The 17675-nt window shown below is 39.3% G+C and overlaps 1 protein-coding gene across 8 annotated transcripts in view; it reads left to right on the top strand.

The window, feature by feature from the left end:
* gtdc1 (glycosyltransferase-like domain containing 1) overlaps positions 1-17675 on the top strand; it is a 364282-nt gene that overhangs the window by 297593 nt on the left and 49014 nt on the right. For 7 of the 8 annotated variants that reach the window (XM_072258615.1, XM_072258619.1, XM_072258614.1 and 4 more), the window contains 2 exons: positions 12389-12754; positions 16978-17087. In XM_072258615.1, the coding sequence (XP_072114716.1) occupies positions 12389-12754; positions 16978-17087 (476 nt within the window). The remainder of the gene's footprint in view (positions 1-12388; positions 12755-16977; positions 17088-17675) is intronic. The other variant, XM_072258621.1, reaches the window with a different exon arrangement.

Here is a 17675-nt window from a genome sequence, read left to right as displayed (position 1 = left end):
ATCCTGTTGTGCAAGGCTTGTATTTTTTTTTATTCTTAAACCACTTTATTACTTTGACTCATAACTTACCATTATCCACAAACTTAACCTTTCTCTACACAATGGCTTTTCTGCGGTTCTTAATAAATATTCAAGACCAATCCTTCAGGGATTTTATGGGTCACAGCTGCCCTATTATCTAACCAATTGATAATCCAATTTCCAACTTCATTTTGGATCCCACGAGCTTTCACTTGAGCCATGGGTCTCCTTTGAGGGGCTTTCTGTTTTGAATAATATTTGGCAGGACTGGGTACAGCTGGAGGCAAGAGCAACAAAAAACAGATGCCTCAGATTTGACAGTTGTTGAGAGGATGAAAGACTTAGAGTGGCCAGGTACAAGGTCAGTTGGAAATATTCAACAGCTTGGTTCTTACCCTGGTAATTCTGCTTCGGCAAGTGCTAGTTAAATGAACATGCACTCCAGGGACAAAGTTCCAGGCGATCTCATTCCGTGGAGGATTGTTCCCCAGGCAGGAGAAGCAGCAACTGAAGTCTTGCCATCGGCATTCTTAGTAGCCTTTCAAATTGTTACAACTGCCAAGTTGGTGCTGTGGTAACCCTTGTGCTCTTAAATATGGAATTCAATTTGTGTTTTCATTTTAATTTTAATCTTTGCAATAAATATGATTATTAATTGAATGATTACTCCAATATATTTGAAGAAATGGCTTTTTTCACAAAAGTGTTCACGAAGATTATATTGCATACTTTATAACTATAAAGAAATAAAAGTACTGCAGCTTAACCACAGAGATGACAGTTTAAAGATGTTTGCCATTGACAAAAAATTTATAAATATAAATTGGAAAAGAATTAAGTACTGCTGATGTAGGTGAACATGGTAGTAGTTGTTTACAGAAGACTAGTCAATAGAGTGGAAGTTCTAGTACAGAAAGTGAATGGATTCAGAAATTGAAGACACAGGAGGAGGCCATTTGGCACATCTTATCTGTGCCAGCCAAACACTGGCTCGAGACCTGGGGTCCATGGACCCCTTGTATACTGGTATTGGTATTGCTTCCTTCAAGTCTTCAACCAAGTGCTTTTGAAAGTGGCCAAAGCTTTATCTTTCCACAAATACTTCAGGACGTCACTTCCTGATCTCCAGCATCCCATAATTTATTTTTCTCCCAATACTCTCTAATTCTTCTATCAATTAATTCAAATCTATTCCTCCCCACTCCCCTATCCCTACGTTACTAACTTGCTGATTAAGGAAATGGGTCCTTCCTGTTTACCCTGCATAGTTTCTCAGAATTTAATACACCTCAATCAAATTTCTCTTTAGTCGTCTTTGCTTCAATGAAAACTATAGTCTAATTAGGGACAGTCAACCTGGCTTTGTGTGGGGCTAGATGTGTTTTACTAACTTGATTAAGTTTCTGGAAGAGGTCATGAAGATGATTGATGAAGACAGAGCTATGAATGTTGCCTACATGGATTTTAGTAAGGGGTTTGACAAGGTCCCCTGTGTGGCTCATTCATAAAATTAAGATGCATGAGGTCCATGGTGAATTGGCTGCTTGATTCAGGATTGGCTTGCCTATAGAAGGTAAAGTGGAGTGGTTAATGGTAGGTTCTCACTGGAGGTCTATTACCAGTGGTGTTCCAAAGGGATCTGTACTGGGATCTCTGCTATTTGTGATATCTAATAAATGATCTGGCTGAAACTAAAGATAGGTGTGTTAGTAAATTTGCAGACAATACAAACATTGGTGGTGTTGTTGATAGTGTAGAAGATTGGCAAAGTATACAGTGGGATATAGATCAGTTGCAGATAATGGCTGGAGAAATGGCAGATGAAGTTAAAACCAGCAAAATGTGAAGTGTTCTCTTTAGGAGAAGGGGACAGTGTACTGTTAATAGCAAGACCTTTAACAGTTTTGATGTGCAGAGGGATCTTGTGGTCCAAGTCCTTAACTCCCAGAAAGTGCATGCACAGGTTAATAGGTTTTCTTTCTTTTTTTAAAAAATCTTTTTATTAATTTTTCAAAATTATAAACAGAATAACAATATTGATAGAGACATTGGAATAATCTTATTGTCGATAAGCATGTACAAAAAAGATTTTAAATAATACAGGTATAATAGACTTCCAAACTCTTAATATAATTAATTATAGAGAAAAAAGAAATAAAAAGAAAAAATACAAAGAAAAACCTCAAAAAAACCAAAAAAAAGAAACTAAATACTAAACCCCTCAAAAAAAAACGAACGGAACAAAACAAGGCTGGACCAATATCTTAAATCGAACAAGTTCAGTAATGTCGTCAACTCCGCTTCTCTATTCATATATTTTAAGTTAACAAGAAGGATTCAGAAAGGTCAAATTACATCATATGAAAATGTTGAATAAATAGTTTCCAAGTCTCTTCAAATTTAACCGAAGGATCAAAAATGTCACTTCTGATTTTTTTCTAAATTTAAACATGATATAGTTTGGGAATGATAGGTTTTAAAGAAGGCACATGACATGCTTCCCTTTATTAGTTGAGGAATTTAGTTCAAGAGTCAAGAAGTTATCTTGAAACTTTTTAAAACTCTTAATTACACCACTTCCGGAGTACAGCATACAGTTCTGGTCGCCCCATTGTAGAAAGGATGTCAAGGCTTTGGGAAAGGTGCAGAAGAGATTTACCAAGTTACTGCCTGGATTAGAGGGAATATGCTACTGGAGGCTGGACAAACTTGGGTTGTTTTCTCTGGAGTGGCAGATGCTGAGGGGAGGTCTGATAATGTTATGAGAGATTTCGAGAGAGTCGACAGCCAGTATCATTTTCCCAGGGTTGAAATTTCAATACCAGAGGGTGTGCATTTAGGGTGGGATGAAGAACATTCGACGGACAAGCTTTTTTTAACGTGGAGAGTGATGGGTGCCTGGAATGTGCTGCTGGGGTAATAGTGCAGGTAAGTACAATAGATAGGCTCAGGGATGTGCAAGAAATAGAAGGATATGGATATTGCTTTAGTTGGACATTTGATTGCTATTTTCATTAGTTTGCCACAACATTGTGTGCTGAAGGGCCAGTTCTGTGCTGTACTACTCTATCTTCTAAATGATTCTAAAGAAAACCTGGACTATGATACTTAGGGTCAATACATTTTATCCACTGGAACTTTCTTCAGTTGATTAATATCAGTCTATTCACCAACTACTGAACATTAAGCTTATTTTGAAAAAGGTAAAACTGATTTGGAATTAATTTGAAGCCAAATGCTTTTAGAGCAGGGGTTGCCAGCCTTTCTTATGCCATGGACCTTTGCTATTAATTGAGAGGTCTGATGACCACAGGTTGGGAACCCCTTATTTAGAGATTTTAGTCTTGCATTCCCAGCATTCTATCAGGTATATAAAATCTACCTTAAAATATTTGATTTATTGGCAAATCAACATAGAACTGTATCAACATCAGCATTTTGAACACTTGAATTGGCCTCTAGTTCTGTGCAACAATTGATAGGTTATATTTTGGATGATTCAAGGGGTACTTTTCTTCCATAAATAAAATATTATTCATATTCTTCATCTCTTTGAATATGTGGTATCCACAAATGTAATTACATCAGTCACTCAGAATGCATTCTTGGGAAAAAAAAATGTGTTGCTGCATCTGTGTGACAACTCGACAATAAATCCAGGTCAGAATGCAAGAGGTTTGAGATTTTGAGAATTTCCATGTGGATCTGGCTGCTTACATTTAAAAATGCTTTGGAGGTATATTTATTCCAACATGCCAATAAGCTAATGCATTTTTTTTTGTTGCATGTGGTAAATTTTGTATCTATAACATATGATGAAGATCATATGCCACTTGTCTTGGCCCAAAACGTCAGCCCAAAGGTTCGCTTATCAGTGTGCACCAAATACAACAGGCAAGGCAGTCTTTGTTGGGTCAACTTAGATGCCGGTCTAGATAGACCAAACAACAGACAGGTTGAGACCAGAGCTGATTTTGCTCATTCTGCACGGTGGACATCTCCATGGCAATGTGGCTATTAAGGCGGCACCGGATGCTGTGTTCTGTGCCCACTAAGGAATAGGCAAGGCTTCGGGCCTACTCTGAGCTGTCCCAGGGTTCAGATCTGAGGACTCACTTTTGGTTCAGAATGCTGTTGTTTGTTTAAATTGTTTGCATGACTTGTAATTTTTTTTCTCTTGTGCCACGAGTGAAGATCTTTTATTTTTATTTTTATACTTTTTTATCCTTTGAATTGGGTTATTTTGAGTTTCTTTCTTTGTGGTTACCCGTGAGCAAGCAAATTTCAAGGTTATATAATTTATACATCCTTTGATAATAAATGTACTTCAATCTTAAGTCTTGTCTGAATACTAAGCAATAGAGAAAGCTAGCTTGTGAAGGAGAAAAGAGAGTTTTCCTCACTCTGAAATCCAACCTCCTGAGACAAGGAGGAAAGGGAACCTTATAGGATGCTCCAGTTATCACCCATGACATGAGAGTAATGCATGTGCTATCTGCTGTAAAGTGTTTATGTGTTCTAAAAATAATATTTTCCTGCAGCATTGACCCAAGTCATGACAAATGGGAGCTAACATCTTCTCTGCCCAATGATTCAATGACACCTACTAACAACATGAAGTTAAAGGGACCTGAATTAATGTCAGTTGTGTGCATAGTTTATTCACAGATATTTTAACTTCAGCTGGATATCTTAATTTTTTTTGAGGCTAAAGGAACAGAAATAATCAAATAAGGAAAATAACTACCATTAACAATAAACCTGCCTGTCCTGGCAGACCTATTGTCTCAGCTTGCTCCTGCCCAACTGAACTCATTTCTGCATACCTCGACATGGTTTTATCCCCCCTTGTTTAATCCCTTCCTACCTTTGTTCGTGACACTTCTCACGCTCTCAAATTTTTCGATGATTTTAAGTTCCCTGGCCCCCACCGCTTCATTTTCACCATGGATGTCCAGTCCCTATATACTTCCATCCCCCATCAGGAAGTTCTCAAAGCTCTACGCTTCTTTTTGGATTCCAGACCTAATCAGTTCCCCTCTACCACCACTCTGCTCCGTCTAGCGGAATTAGTCCTTACTCTTAATAATTTCTCCTTTGGCGTGACCCCACTAAGGAGCACCAGGCCATTGTCTCCCACACCATCACCGACTTTATCCACTCAGGGGATCTCCCATCCACTGCTACCAACCTCATAGTTCCCACACCTCGCACTTCCCGTTTCTACCTCCTACCCAAGATCCACAAACCTGCCTGTCCTGGCCGACCTATTGTCTCAGCTTGCTCCTGCCCCACCAAACTCGTTTCTGCATACCTCGACACGCTTTTATCCCCCCTTGTTCAATCCCTTCCTACCTATGTTCGTGACACTTTTCATGCTCTTAAACTTTTCGATGATTTTAAGTTCCCTGGCCCCCACCGCTTTATTTTCACCAGGGATGTCCAGTCCCTATATACTTCCATCCCCCATCAGGAAGGTCTCAAAGCTCTACACTTCTTTTTGGATTCCAGACCTAATCAGTTCCCCTCTACCACCACTCTGCTCCGTCTAGCGGAATTAGTCCTTACTCTTAATAATTTCTCCTTTGGCTCCTCCCACTTCCTCCAAACTAAAGGTGTAGCTATTGAGCACCCGTATGGGTCCTAGCTATGCCTGCCTTTTTGTTGGCTTTGTGGAACAATCTATGTTCCAAACCTATTCTGGTATCTGTCCCCCACTTTTCCTTTGCTACATCGACGACTGCATTGGCGCTGCTTCCTGCACGCATGCTGAGCTTGTTGACTTCATTAATTTTGCCTCCAACTTTCACCCTGCCCTCAAGTTTACCTGGTCCATTTCCGACACCTCCCTCCCCTTTCTAGATCTTTCTGTCTCTATCTCTGGAGACAGCTTATCCACTGATGTCTACTATAAGCCCACTGACTCGCACAGCTATCTGGACTATTCCTCTTCTCACCCTGTCTCTTGCAAAAATGCCATCCCCTTCTCACAATTCCTCCGTCTCCACCGCATCTGCTCTCAGGATGAGGCTTTTCATTCCAGGATGAGGGAGATGTCGTCCTTTTTTAAAGAAAGGGGCTTCTCTTCCTCCACCATCAACTCTGCTCTCAAACACATCTCCCCCATTTCACGTACATCTGCTCTCACTCCATCCTCCCGCCACCCCACTAGGAATAGGGTTCCCCTGGTCCTCACCTACCACCCCAACAGCCTCCGGGTCCAACATATTATTCTCCGTAACTTCCATCACCTCCAACGGGATCCCACCACTAAGCACATCTTTCCTTACCTACCCCCTCTGCTTTCCGCAAGAATCGCTCCCTATGTGACTCCCTTGTCCATTCATCCCCCCCATCCCTCCCCACTGATCTCCCTCCTGGCACTTATCCTTGTAAGCGGAACAAGTGCTACACATGCCCTCACACTTCCTCCCTTACCACCATTCAGGGCCCCAGACAGTCCTTCCAGGTGAGGCGACACTTAACCTGTGAGTCGGCTGGGGTGATATACTGCGTCTGGTGCTCCCGATGTGGCCTTCTATATATTGGCGAGACCCGACGCAGACTGGGAGATCATTTTGCTGAACACCTACGCTCTGTCCGCCAGAGAAAGCAGGATCTCCCAGTGGCCACACATTTTAATTCCACATCCCATTCCCATTCTGACATGTCTATCCACGACCTCCTCTACCGTAAAGATGAAGCCACACTCAGGTTGGAGGAACAACACCTTATATTCCGTCTGGGTAGCCTCCAACCTGATGGCATGAACATTGACTTCTCTAACTTCCGCTAATGCCCCACCTCCCCCTCGTACCCCATCTGTTATTTATATACACACACATTCTTTCTCTCACTCTCCTTTTTCTCCCTCTGTCCCTCTGACTAGACCCCTTGCCCATCCTCTGGTTCCCCCCCCCCCATTTCCTTCTCCCTGGGCTTCCTGTCCCATGATCCTCTCATATCCCTTTTGCCAATCACCTGTCCAGCTCTTGGCTCCATCCCTCCGCCTCCTGTTTTCTCCTATCATTTTGGATCTCCCCCTCCTCCTCCTCCCCCTCCCCCCTCCCACTTTTATATCTCTTACTAGCTGTTTCTTCAGTTAGTCCTGACAAAGGGTCTCGGCCTGAAACGTCGACTGTACCTAGAAAGAGATGCTGCCTGGCCTGCTGCATTCACCAGCAACTTTGATGTGTGTTGCTTGAATTTCCAGCATCTGCAGATTCCTTGTGTTTTCACCATTAACAATATTTAGGTAACTTCTAAATATGGTCTTTGAATTCAAAGCTTTTTTGTAACCAAATTTGCAAGCACATTGGTGACAAAAATGATTGATGACCCTGATGACAGTTATACACAGGTCTCCAGCAGTAGCTGGGATGTGGACTACAGATTACAATGGGAAATAGAAAAGGCATGCCAAAAGGGCAATGTTATGCTAGTCATGGGAAATTTTAATATGCAGGTAGATTGGTTAACATGCAGGTTGGTGATGGATCTCAGGAGAGTGAATTTATTGAATACCTACAAGATGGCTTTTTAAGCAGTTTGTTGTTGAGCCTACTGAGGGATGAGCGAAACTGGATTGAGTGTGAGGAAAGGAACCAGAGGTGATTAGGGAGCTTAAGGTAAAGGAACCCTTGGAAGTCAGCGATCACAAAATGATTGAGTTCAACTTGAATTTTGATAGGGAGGAAGTGAAATCTGATGTAACAGCATTTCAGAGGAGTAAAGGAAATTACAGTGGTATGGGAGGAGAGTTGACCAAAGTAAACTGGAAGGAGATGTTGGCAGGAATGACAGCAGAGCAGCAATGACTTGAGTTTCTGGGAAAAGTGAGGAAGGTGCAGGATAGATGTATTCCAAAAACAAAGAAATACTCAAGTGGCTGACCAGAGAAGTCAAAGCTAATATAAAAGCAAAAGGGAGTGCATACAATAAAGCAAAAATGGCTGGGAAGATAGAGGATTGGGAAGCTTTTGAAAACCTAGAGAGCAACTAAAAGAATCATTAGGAGGGAAAAAGATGAAATATGAAAGCAAGCCTGCAAACAATATCAAGGTGGATAGCAAAAGCTTTTTCAAGTATGTTAAAAAATAAAGAGAGGGTTGGGAGTGGCTAGAAAATGGGGAGCAATAATAATGGGGAACAAGGAGATGGCAGATGAAATAAATGAGTATTTTGCATCAGACTTCACTGTGGAAGACACTAGAAGTGTTCCAGTTGTTGAAGGGAGTGAGGGAAGAGAACTGAGTGTAGTTACTATTACAAGGGAGAAGGTGCTCAAAAAGCTGAAAGACCTAAGGGTACATAAGTCAGCCAGGCTAGATGAACTGCACCCTAGGGTTATGAAAGTGGTAGCGGTAGAGATTGTGGATACATTACTAATGATGTTTCAAGAATCATTGGACTCTGCATGATTCCAGAGGACTGAAAAATTGAAGATGTCACTCTACTCTTTAAGAAAGGAAGGAGGTAGCAGAAAGCGAATTATAGACCAGTTAGCCTGACCTCAGTGGTTGTGAAGATGTTGGAGTCAATAGTTAAGGAAGAGTTTATGGAGTACTTGGTGACACAAGACAAGATAGGACAAAGTCATCAAAGGTTTCCTTAAGGGGAAAACTTGCCTGACAAACCTGTTGGAATTCTTAGAGGAGATTGCAAGTAGGATAGATAAAGGGGATGCAGTGAATGTTATATATTTGGACTTTCAGAAGGCCTTTGACAAGGTGCTACACGTGAGGCTGCTTACCAAATTAAGAACCCATGGTATAACAGCTAAGTTACTGGCATGGTTAGAACATTGGTTGATTGGTAGGAGGCAGTGAATGGGAATAAAAGGATCCTTTTCTAGTTGGCTGCCAGTGACTAGTGGTGTTCCGCAGAGGTCAGTGTTGGGACAGCTGTTTTTTATGTTGTATATCAATGATTTAGATGATGGAATAGATGATAGAAAGATTGGTGGAAGGGCAGTTAGTGTTGAGGAAACAGGAAGGCTACAGAAGGATATAGACAGATTAGGAGAATGGGCAAGAAAGTGGCAAATGAAATACAAAGTTGGAAAATGCATTGTCATGCACTTCGGTAGGATAAATAAACGTGCAGACTATTTTCTAAATGGGGAGAAAATCCAAAAATCTGAGATGCACAGAGACTTGGGAGTCCTTTTGCAGAACACCCTAATGGTTAACTTGCAGTCGAGTTGATAGTGAGGAAAGCAAATGCATTCATATCAAGAGGTCTAGAATATAAGAGTAGGTGAGGCTTCACCTTGAGTATTATGATCAGTTTTCACTCCTTATCTAAGAAAAGATGCGCTGGCATTGGAGAGGGTTCAGAGGAGGTTAACAAGTATGATTCCGAGAATGAAGGGTTATCATATGAGGAACATTTGATAGCTCTGGGACTGTACTCGCTGAAATTTAGAAGGATGAGCGTAGATCTCATTGAAACCTTTCGAATGTTGAAAGACCTAGAGAGAGTAGATGTGGAAAGGATGTTTCCCATGATGGGGTAATCTAGGACAAAAGGGTACAGCCTCAGGATAGAGAGGTATCCATTTAAAAGAGAAATGCAGAGAAATTTCTTTAGCCAGAGTGTGGCGAATTTGTGGAATTTGTTACCACAGACAGCTGTGGAGGCCAAGTCGCTGGGTGTGTTTAAGGCGGAGATTGATAGGATCTTGATTGGCCATGTCATCAAGGGTTACAAAGAGAAGGCCGGGGAGTGGGGCTGAGGAGAGGGGAAAAAAGGATCAGCCATGATTGAATGGCGGAGCAGACTTGATGGGCCAAATGGCCAAATTCTGCTCCTGTGTCTTACGGTTTTATGAATATGCCATATATTGGAAAGAAAATTGCTGCTTTGCCCAGTGTAAATTATGCATTATTTTAATTCCCTAATCTGCCCCCTTTCTACAAGGACATATATACTCAAAAGTAAAATTCTCATGTGGATGAAGAGCTGGAAAATTATGAATGAACCCTTAAAGAAAAGACCTGTGGCTTTTGTTTTACGAGCCTGTGTGTAACTATGACATAGTGCAGACCTTTCCACAAGTATATTTTCAAGAATATAAAAATACTGGGACTAATCCTAAAAGTAAGTATATAGTAAAGAGTTTAACTAAACATTTCCTCAGACAGTGTGTTCCTTTTAATGTCAGCAGAAACACCGGATTAACCCATTCTATATGTAAAATAAAATACTTGTATATAAAATTGCAGTCATTCTTCATGAGAGTGAAAGCTAGACATTTCAGTTTGATAGAAATGCCAGTGCATTCAGTTATTTTATGCGGTTCTCCATTATCCTAGAAAATTTCTTCTTCAGTTACAACCTGTCTATAATCTTGATAAGGACATTTTGAGTATGAGCTCTATCTCGGTAGACAAAGAATCTGAAATGAAAAGATTGAAACAGAGCTGTTCTTATTAACAGTGCTGCTTTACTTGGAATCTTAAGTGTTTGATGGTGTTGAAGAAAATCAACATGCTACCCCCAGAACAAATAAAAGTTCAAAATTACTCACTCTTCTGAGAAAGCAGAACTTGGAGAATCTTGTTTGGTGTAACTGGGCAATGGATTATTTGGTTGTTTATTGCTGATCATGTATAAATGCACAGACTATCAGTTTGACTGTTTTGTTTTTCTTAGGGAAGTTCTTGCTTTTTTAATATGAACTCTGAAAATATTTAAGCAAAATGAGAAATAATAATTTTATTATTTGTTTTAAAGCTTTGTAAATGCTTTAAAATTGCATATAGTTTTGGCTACTATATTATACGTCAAAGACCAGGATTGCCCACATTTTATGACTTGGCACAGAATGGTGATGATTATAAGAGGCACTGGAGAGAATGCAGAGATAATTTGCAAGGATAATCCCATAAATGTGACAATACACATTCCCAGGGAATGATGGACTGACTTGGTGACCTAAAAGAGCCTTGAAAATGACAGAAGGTTTCAATGAAGTAGATTCCCAGAGAATCGGTTTGACTGTACCCAGAGCTTAATGTCCAGTTCTGAATGCTGGACGTTAGTGAAGGTGTAAAGGCTTTAGAGCAGAGGTTCCCAACCTGGAGTCCATGGACCCCTTGGTTAATGGTAGGGGTCCATAGCATTAAGAAGGTTGGAAACCCCTGCTTTAGAGAAAGTGGAAAGAGAGTTTTTGTTATTTAGATAAAATTTGGCTGTTCTCCTTGGAGGATGTAAAAAGAACTGATCGAGGAATTGAAAATCTCAGAGGGTGTGAAAAAAGCAAATGTATTCACTGTTAGGAAGTCCAAGAATCAAGAGACATAAAATGAAATTGATTAGAATAAGAACCAAAAGTGAAGAATATTTTTTTCCCACAAGTGGTTAGTGTGTGGAGTTCTGTACCAGGTGGACGGGAAAAGGCCAATGTACCAGTCAGAACTAAGCTGAAAGAAAGAAATTTGCATCATTAAGGGGAAAGAGCAGAGAACTGAGTTAAGAACTATACTTACAAAGGAACTGAATCTGCAAAGAGTTGGTGCAGACTTTATTGACCAAATAGCCTCCTTTGGTGCTGTAACAATTCTGTAAATCTAGCAGAGGATTTGGAAGGCATTTCATTACCAAAGGAATAGTGGAAGTGTGGAAGTGACTCCCAAAGGAGCTAGCTGTGTTGACTATAATCGTTTAGGGTGGTGGTGAAGAGCCAAAGAAACACAAGCCAATAGAATTCAATTGTTAATTGAAGGGGTAGCCAATTAGGACCAAGGCAAGTGACCAGGGGGCCTATATCAACACGAGCACTCCCGGAGAGTAACACCAACAGCTGTGCATTGAGGATGTCACCTTGACTGATGATGAAACATCTGTAAGCTAATTGCTAGGCTCGTCGAACACTACAACATCAAATGACTACAACAGTGGGATTTTAGAGGAGGCTGGGAGATGAGGGAGAAGAGAAAATGGTGTTGCAGTGATAAGTTTAGTTGAGGAAAGCAAAGCAAGAAGGCACTCAATTGACCAATAAACACCAGCATGGATGAGTTTTATTGAATGATCTGTTTCTGTCATTTACACTATTTAAGTCTATGTAACTGAGACCTTGCATTGCTGTACATATAGGATTCTTTCCTTAGCTGATCATAACCTGTGACGAAAAATAACAAGAAGTAATGCTAACGATAATGCATTGAACACATTCTTTTGATTGAATTCTTTGAAGTGGAAAAAATGCATGTAATATTAGTTTAAATTGTTTTCTTTAACTTTTTTATACACTACAGGCGATCTTTCATATTGCATTGAACTTCTGTTGTTGCTGCTGTTTGTATATTTTCTATGATTTCTCCATTCCACATTTACATCGCAATCTAATCTCTTGCTTCAGATTTCTGCCAGCACATAAACTTTGCCAAACTCCTCAGATGACTGGTGTTCAAGACATTGAAAATGGTAAAGGATTAGAGGGCCTGATTGCTTTGCAAAAGTATAAACACGATGATGAACTGATGAGAAACAGTTCTGTCCTGGAACCTCACCCTGCTGAGAGGCGGGAAGGGCTATCAAGCCCGACAGAGTCACTCGAGGAGCTGAACCACATCAAGAAAAGTGAAGGTACAAGTGCTTATCACGGAGGAGAAGATAAGGAACATATGGCCTTTAACCTCTGCAGCAGGCTGAGTTGCAACTCAGAGGAAAATTACAATGTGGCTTCCCAGTATAAACCTTTACACATTGTCTGGCCACACAGGTGGTGAGTAATATACATCTGGGGTAATCTATACACGTAAATCATCCCTATCTTTTCAGAGGCACATTTGACATATTATCACTGACAAAGCTGGACTCTGTAATCTCTTCTGAACAGAACAGAATCTGCAGCTCAGCTAATTGCTACAAGTATACAGTCATAAACTTCAGTTTTCAGTGCCGTTAGAGGGGAATATATTGGGATTAAAATGCAGTAGCGAAGAGGTGTGAGGGTGAACATACAGAGGGATGTCTAGCACCTAGTATTTTTGCAGAGATGGATGTGAACATTTTGTTTCAGTGACCTCTGAGCCTGGTTAATCTGCATGTGGCCTGATTAGAGTCTACTTCATCTGAGATTATAAGGTGCTTGGAAGAGGCGCTTGGGATGGATCAGTAGGTCAGATTTTATTGAACAACTGTTTACAGGTGAATCAGTTAGTGCACACAACAGGAAAATAAATCGTCTTTACACAGATTTGACTTCCAGTACATTAAAACTCCAGAAGCTTTCATAGTTAATCTGCAGCAGCTGGTATCTAAAGCGATTTTCATCTTTGACTCTGGGGCCTTAAGAAACAAAATGTGAAATTTCTGGTGATATAGTGTAAAGGAAGAATTGACCCAGAATTAGTTTACAAATCATGTTGTAACATGATTTTTTTAACATTTATTTTTAAAAGTCATTCTTTTCATAATTTTTTTTATCATTTAATGGTGCTGTTGGGAAATGCAGCAACTATACCTGAAATCCTTGATCCATGATTACATATTAGTTCAAGTCTCTTATTATGTAACGGGATATTTAATCAGTACAATATATAGAGCAAGCAGTAGTTCCAGAAATAAAATTAATGTTTTTAAACATTAGTAGAGATGGAGACGTGTATACCAGCATCGCTTATGTCTAGGGCATCCTTAAAAATCAGGAGGGCACAGTAAATTTTAGTACTGCTTCAGGTCATCAAGGGTAAACACAGACAAGCGAGTTATTCACTTCATGACTGCATCTATTAATTGAAGTACTGGTATTATAAATTGAATATATTAATATTTGGAAACAAAAGATGTTGTCATTTGCTATGTGCTTTTTTTGTAAAAGCCAGCCAAGTTAATATACTTTACCTTTGAGAATTTTAGAAAGGAAACAAGCAGGGGAAAAGGGAAGAAAAGACAAAAACATCAACTCAAGCTGTTTGTTGCCATTACCTAAGTTAGCTATGTCAGCTTTCTTGGCCCACATCTGATAGATATTTGTTGTATAGAGAGCAAAAAAATATCAAACTCTAACACTATTGTGTGCACATAACCATCTGTCACCAGTAGCCCGGAGATGAGAGGAAGATTACGAGGAATAAACATTGAGCTGCAGAGCATTGGTAAAGCCTTCAGGCAAAAACTCTTGTGGGGACATCAAAGACATTCTAATTCCAAGGCAGTCAAGGATTACAGTTTGTAACCTATGCTGACAACAGATAAATGGCAGGCAATATTGTGCTCGAGCTGTTGGGTCTTGCATGGAGTATTGATGATGATGTTATCTTGCGGGATGGACTCTGTTGGGATAATTTCATGATAAAACACTTTAAATGCCACCCGGTTCTGTGCACTTGCTGGCTGGTTACTTTAATGTCAGGTTTGTTAATTAAGGGATACAAGAGCCCAAAATAAAAGGATAGAATTGGTGGACTTAATCAGAATTAGAAGTTGCTATTGAAGTGTGAGGGTGGTGGGGGTCGTAATACGACTAGAAGGAAAAACTGATAACTTAAAAAATAACTATCTTGGCATTTTTAAAGAATTACCTGAGAAAACTGCATTTAAAAAAAATTTACTTACATATTTTCTGTATTTCAATCTCTCATGCTCTCCACCCCATATCATTCACCCCCACTAACACCTTCTTCATTTCTTGATAGATATTCATTTAAAATTGAGGAAAAGCAGTGCTGCTGATGTTACTATTCCTATGGCAACAGATTTATTTATTAGGACCTGAGTTGACATGTGTTAATGTACCACATACCTGCTGATCGGCAAACTCTTCTCTTTCAGCTTCAGTTGACAATTAAGTCCTGGACAGATACAGCCAGGGGTTAATGTTACTCATTAGGAGAACTAGGTCATTACTGAGAAATCAAGGCACTTAAGACACCATGGGGGAAAAATACTAAATTCAGCATCTTGGTGAATGCAGCTCGTACATTAATTAACCTCGCTTTCCTTGGTGAAAAATTCTGTTATCATACACGTGCACTACCATACACCAATTAATTGCAAAAGCTAGTTTACTATCATCCCTTCAGTTGTCTTTTCTTCCTGCGCAGGAGTTCCATTATTTTCTGCAAAATTCTAATGTCTATATGATGAGTAAAAAGGGTATTAAAATTAAGAAGGGAATCATCATGGAAATCAGTTTTGCCACAAGGGAATGGACAAATAAGAGCCTCTCAAATTAAAATAAATAAGCTCTGTTAATACCACACCTTAGGAGCCTAATATGAACCCTGCAGAAATAGTGTAGTTGGAGGTGCTGCTTTAGATTATTATTAACACGTAACAGAGACATTTGACCTTCAGCAAGAAGCTATTGTAGTCTAAATTCACAGTCCTTGTAAATGATGATGTTCTTGTTCCATACAAAAGAATTAGTTTTGTATTTTTCAGATAGATTAGACATTGAGTCTGGACCTTAACCTTGCAAACCATGTGATTAGATTTTTTTTTCTCACAAGTATTCATAAGATATATAAACACGTACAAATAAAATGTCATTTTAACTTGCACACAGAAATCTCTATTATTGGAGGTATATATTGGACTACCCACCTCTCGTTTAGCATTTTCACATTGCATATTCAGAATGTTTGAAAAAGGTGGGCGTACATGGCAGATAGATGGCACTCTGAGGGTTAATGTGAATTTCATGTAACTTGGACAAGTGCTAAAATTAAAAAAAAATTAATAAGTTCTGATTGCAGGATTGATTAATGTTGTGATAGGGAACTGCGCAGTAAAACTGTGAATGCATCTTGCACTAATTAGCACTTGAGTAAAAATTTCACCAAGGGTAAAAATTCTATTGAAACCCAGTATTTATAATTAAAATGGAATATATTTTATTAGAAGTTTTTTTCCTTTAAAACATTGCCAAGAATGAATAGCAATGTTATACTGCTAAATTATTATTTGCTTTGTTCTATTTGATCCATGTCACAAGATCAAGTTGAAGGATTTCCCTGCACTTTTTAACATCCTACTCTGCATAAATTGCAAGTAGTAAACTTTTTTCCAACCAATGTTTACCTCAACCCGGAGCCAGATTGTTCTGGAGTTAAAATACCCTTAACTGCTATCAACTAACATGATTTATTTTGTCAATAAAAATATACAGAGCTCCACTAAGTAGAAAAATAATATTGTAAGGGTTATTTTGTAATCACAGTCTAATTTAATATTGTGTATCTAAACTTGTGTTGTCAGAACTGCTGAGGAATCAGGATAGTTGGTACACCAGAAATTCTTTTCATCAATATGTTTAAATTTAACTCTTAATGTGCCATAGATGATCGTGATACAACGTACCTCAGTTAAAATCTAGGTATGCTGATGCGGGAAGATAATTGGATGCAATTCAAAATGTTTCCGATTACTATTGGGACACTATTAGGGTTGATCAATTTCTTCTCCTTGGATTCATTTTACTTCTTTTAATATTTGATAAAGAAGTTGTAGAGAATCATGATGAATTTTATTATCCTACAATTTCTTTAAGGGGGAGGGCAAGCAATGAATTGACTTTATAAACAAATAGTCTTGATGACTTCATCAGTGAACCAAGCTGGAGGAGTTCGGAACTTGACAGTGTGAGGGAGCTAAATTAGCATCAGCAAAAACACAGTCATTAGTTACAACATTTTCAACATTTCAACTGTGTATGCTAAATTCTCTCCCTCACATTGTCAGACTCATAACTCCTTTCAGCTACCTTTCTCATTATTATCATGGACACAATATAAATGAACAAATGCATGCAAAGCATTATAAGGGACTCTTGACAACTTAGCTATATTCTATTCGACTATCTTTCAAAAGGTTTAAAAGGAAAAGTAGTTTCTAAGTGTAAGGAGCCTCGATTTGGGGTATTTTATTTTCATGACATGCCAAGTGCCACCTTATTTAACTTATAAAGCCCTCTCACCACCTTGAATCTTGCTTTGTTTCAAGGGAGCATGACAAAGACCCTGAACTCTTCTTTAAGACATTATTGAAGCTGAAGGAGGATGGACTAACCTTCGAAGTTTCTGTCCTTGGCGAGACTTTTACAGATATACCAGGTATTGCTTCATTGAGACATAAAAGCATTCCTTCCCCAACCCTTCCCCCCCCACCACACAAAAATAAACACCTTCAATGTTGCAAAAATCTCTGTCAGTCTCAGAAACCTCTTTGTTGTTGTTGAGCATTTTTTTCCCACTTCTAAATGCCTGGAGTGAGCATCATTCATGGATCATTACTTTCCAAAGAAATTTAAGCGTGGAATGCCATTTAATTTTTCCGAATGCAGTCCGTCATTAGGAAACTTAGCTGTCACAGTGATGCCATTTTTGGTGTGATGTTTTTGTTGCCTCATTTCTTTTAATTTTATCTCCATTAGCTTAATTCTTTTTTAATATTTTCATTTAACGAACTTTACAGTCCATTTTGTTTCACTGTCTGCTAAGCGAGTTTTATGAAGCAGACAGTTGGCTTTTCATAGAGGGGAGGATGTTGAGGCGGCCCTCGCTTCTGTCAGCTTTTGCACCTCAGCATTTGGTTCTGCTTCCTTGCCTTGATTATACAAGCAAACAACTCTGAGAAGTTCTATAAAATAAGCAGAAGCTAATTAACCTGAACTTTAGACGAGGCAAAGCTGACATACGAGT

Source organism: Mobula birostris, chromosome 5, assembly GCF_030028105.1.
Source record: "Mobula birostris isolate sMobBir1 chromosome 5, sMobBir1.hap1, whole genome shotgun sequence".
NCBI lineage: Eukaryota > Metazoa > Chordata > Chondrichthyes > Myliobatiformes > Myliobatidae > Mobula > Mobula birostris.
The sequence above is the reverse complement of the archived record's forward strand: the minus strand, read 5'-3'. Positions and strand labels throughout refer to the sequence as shown.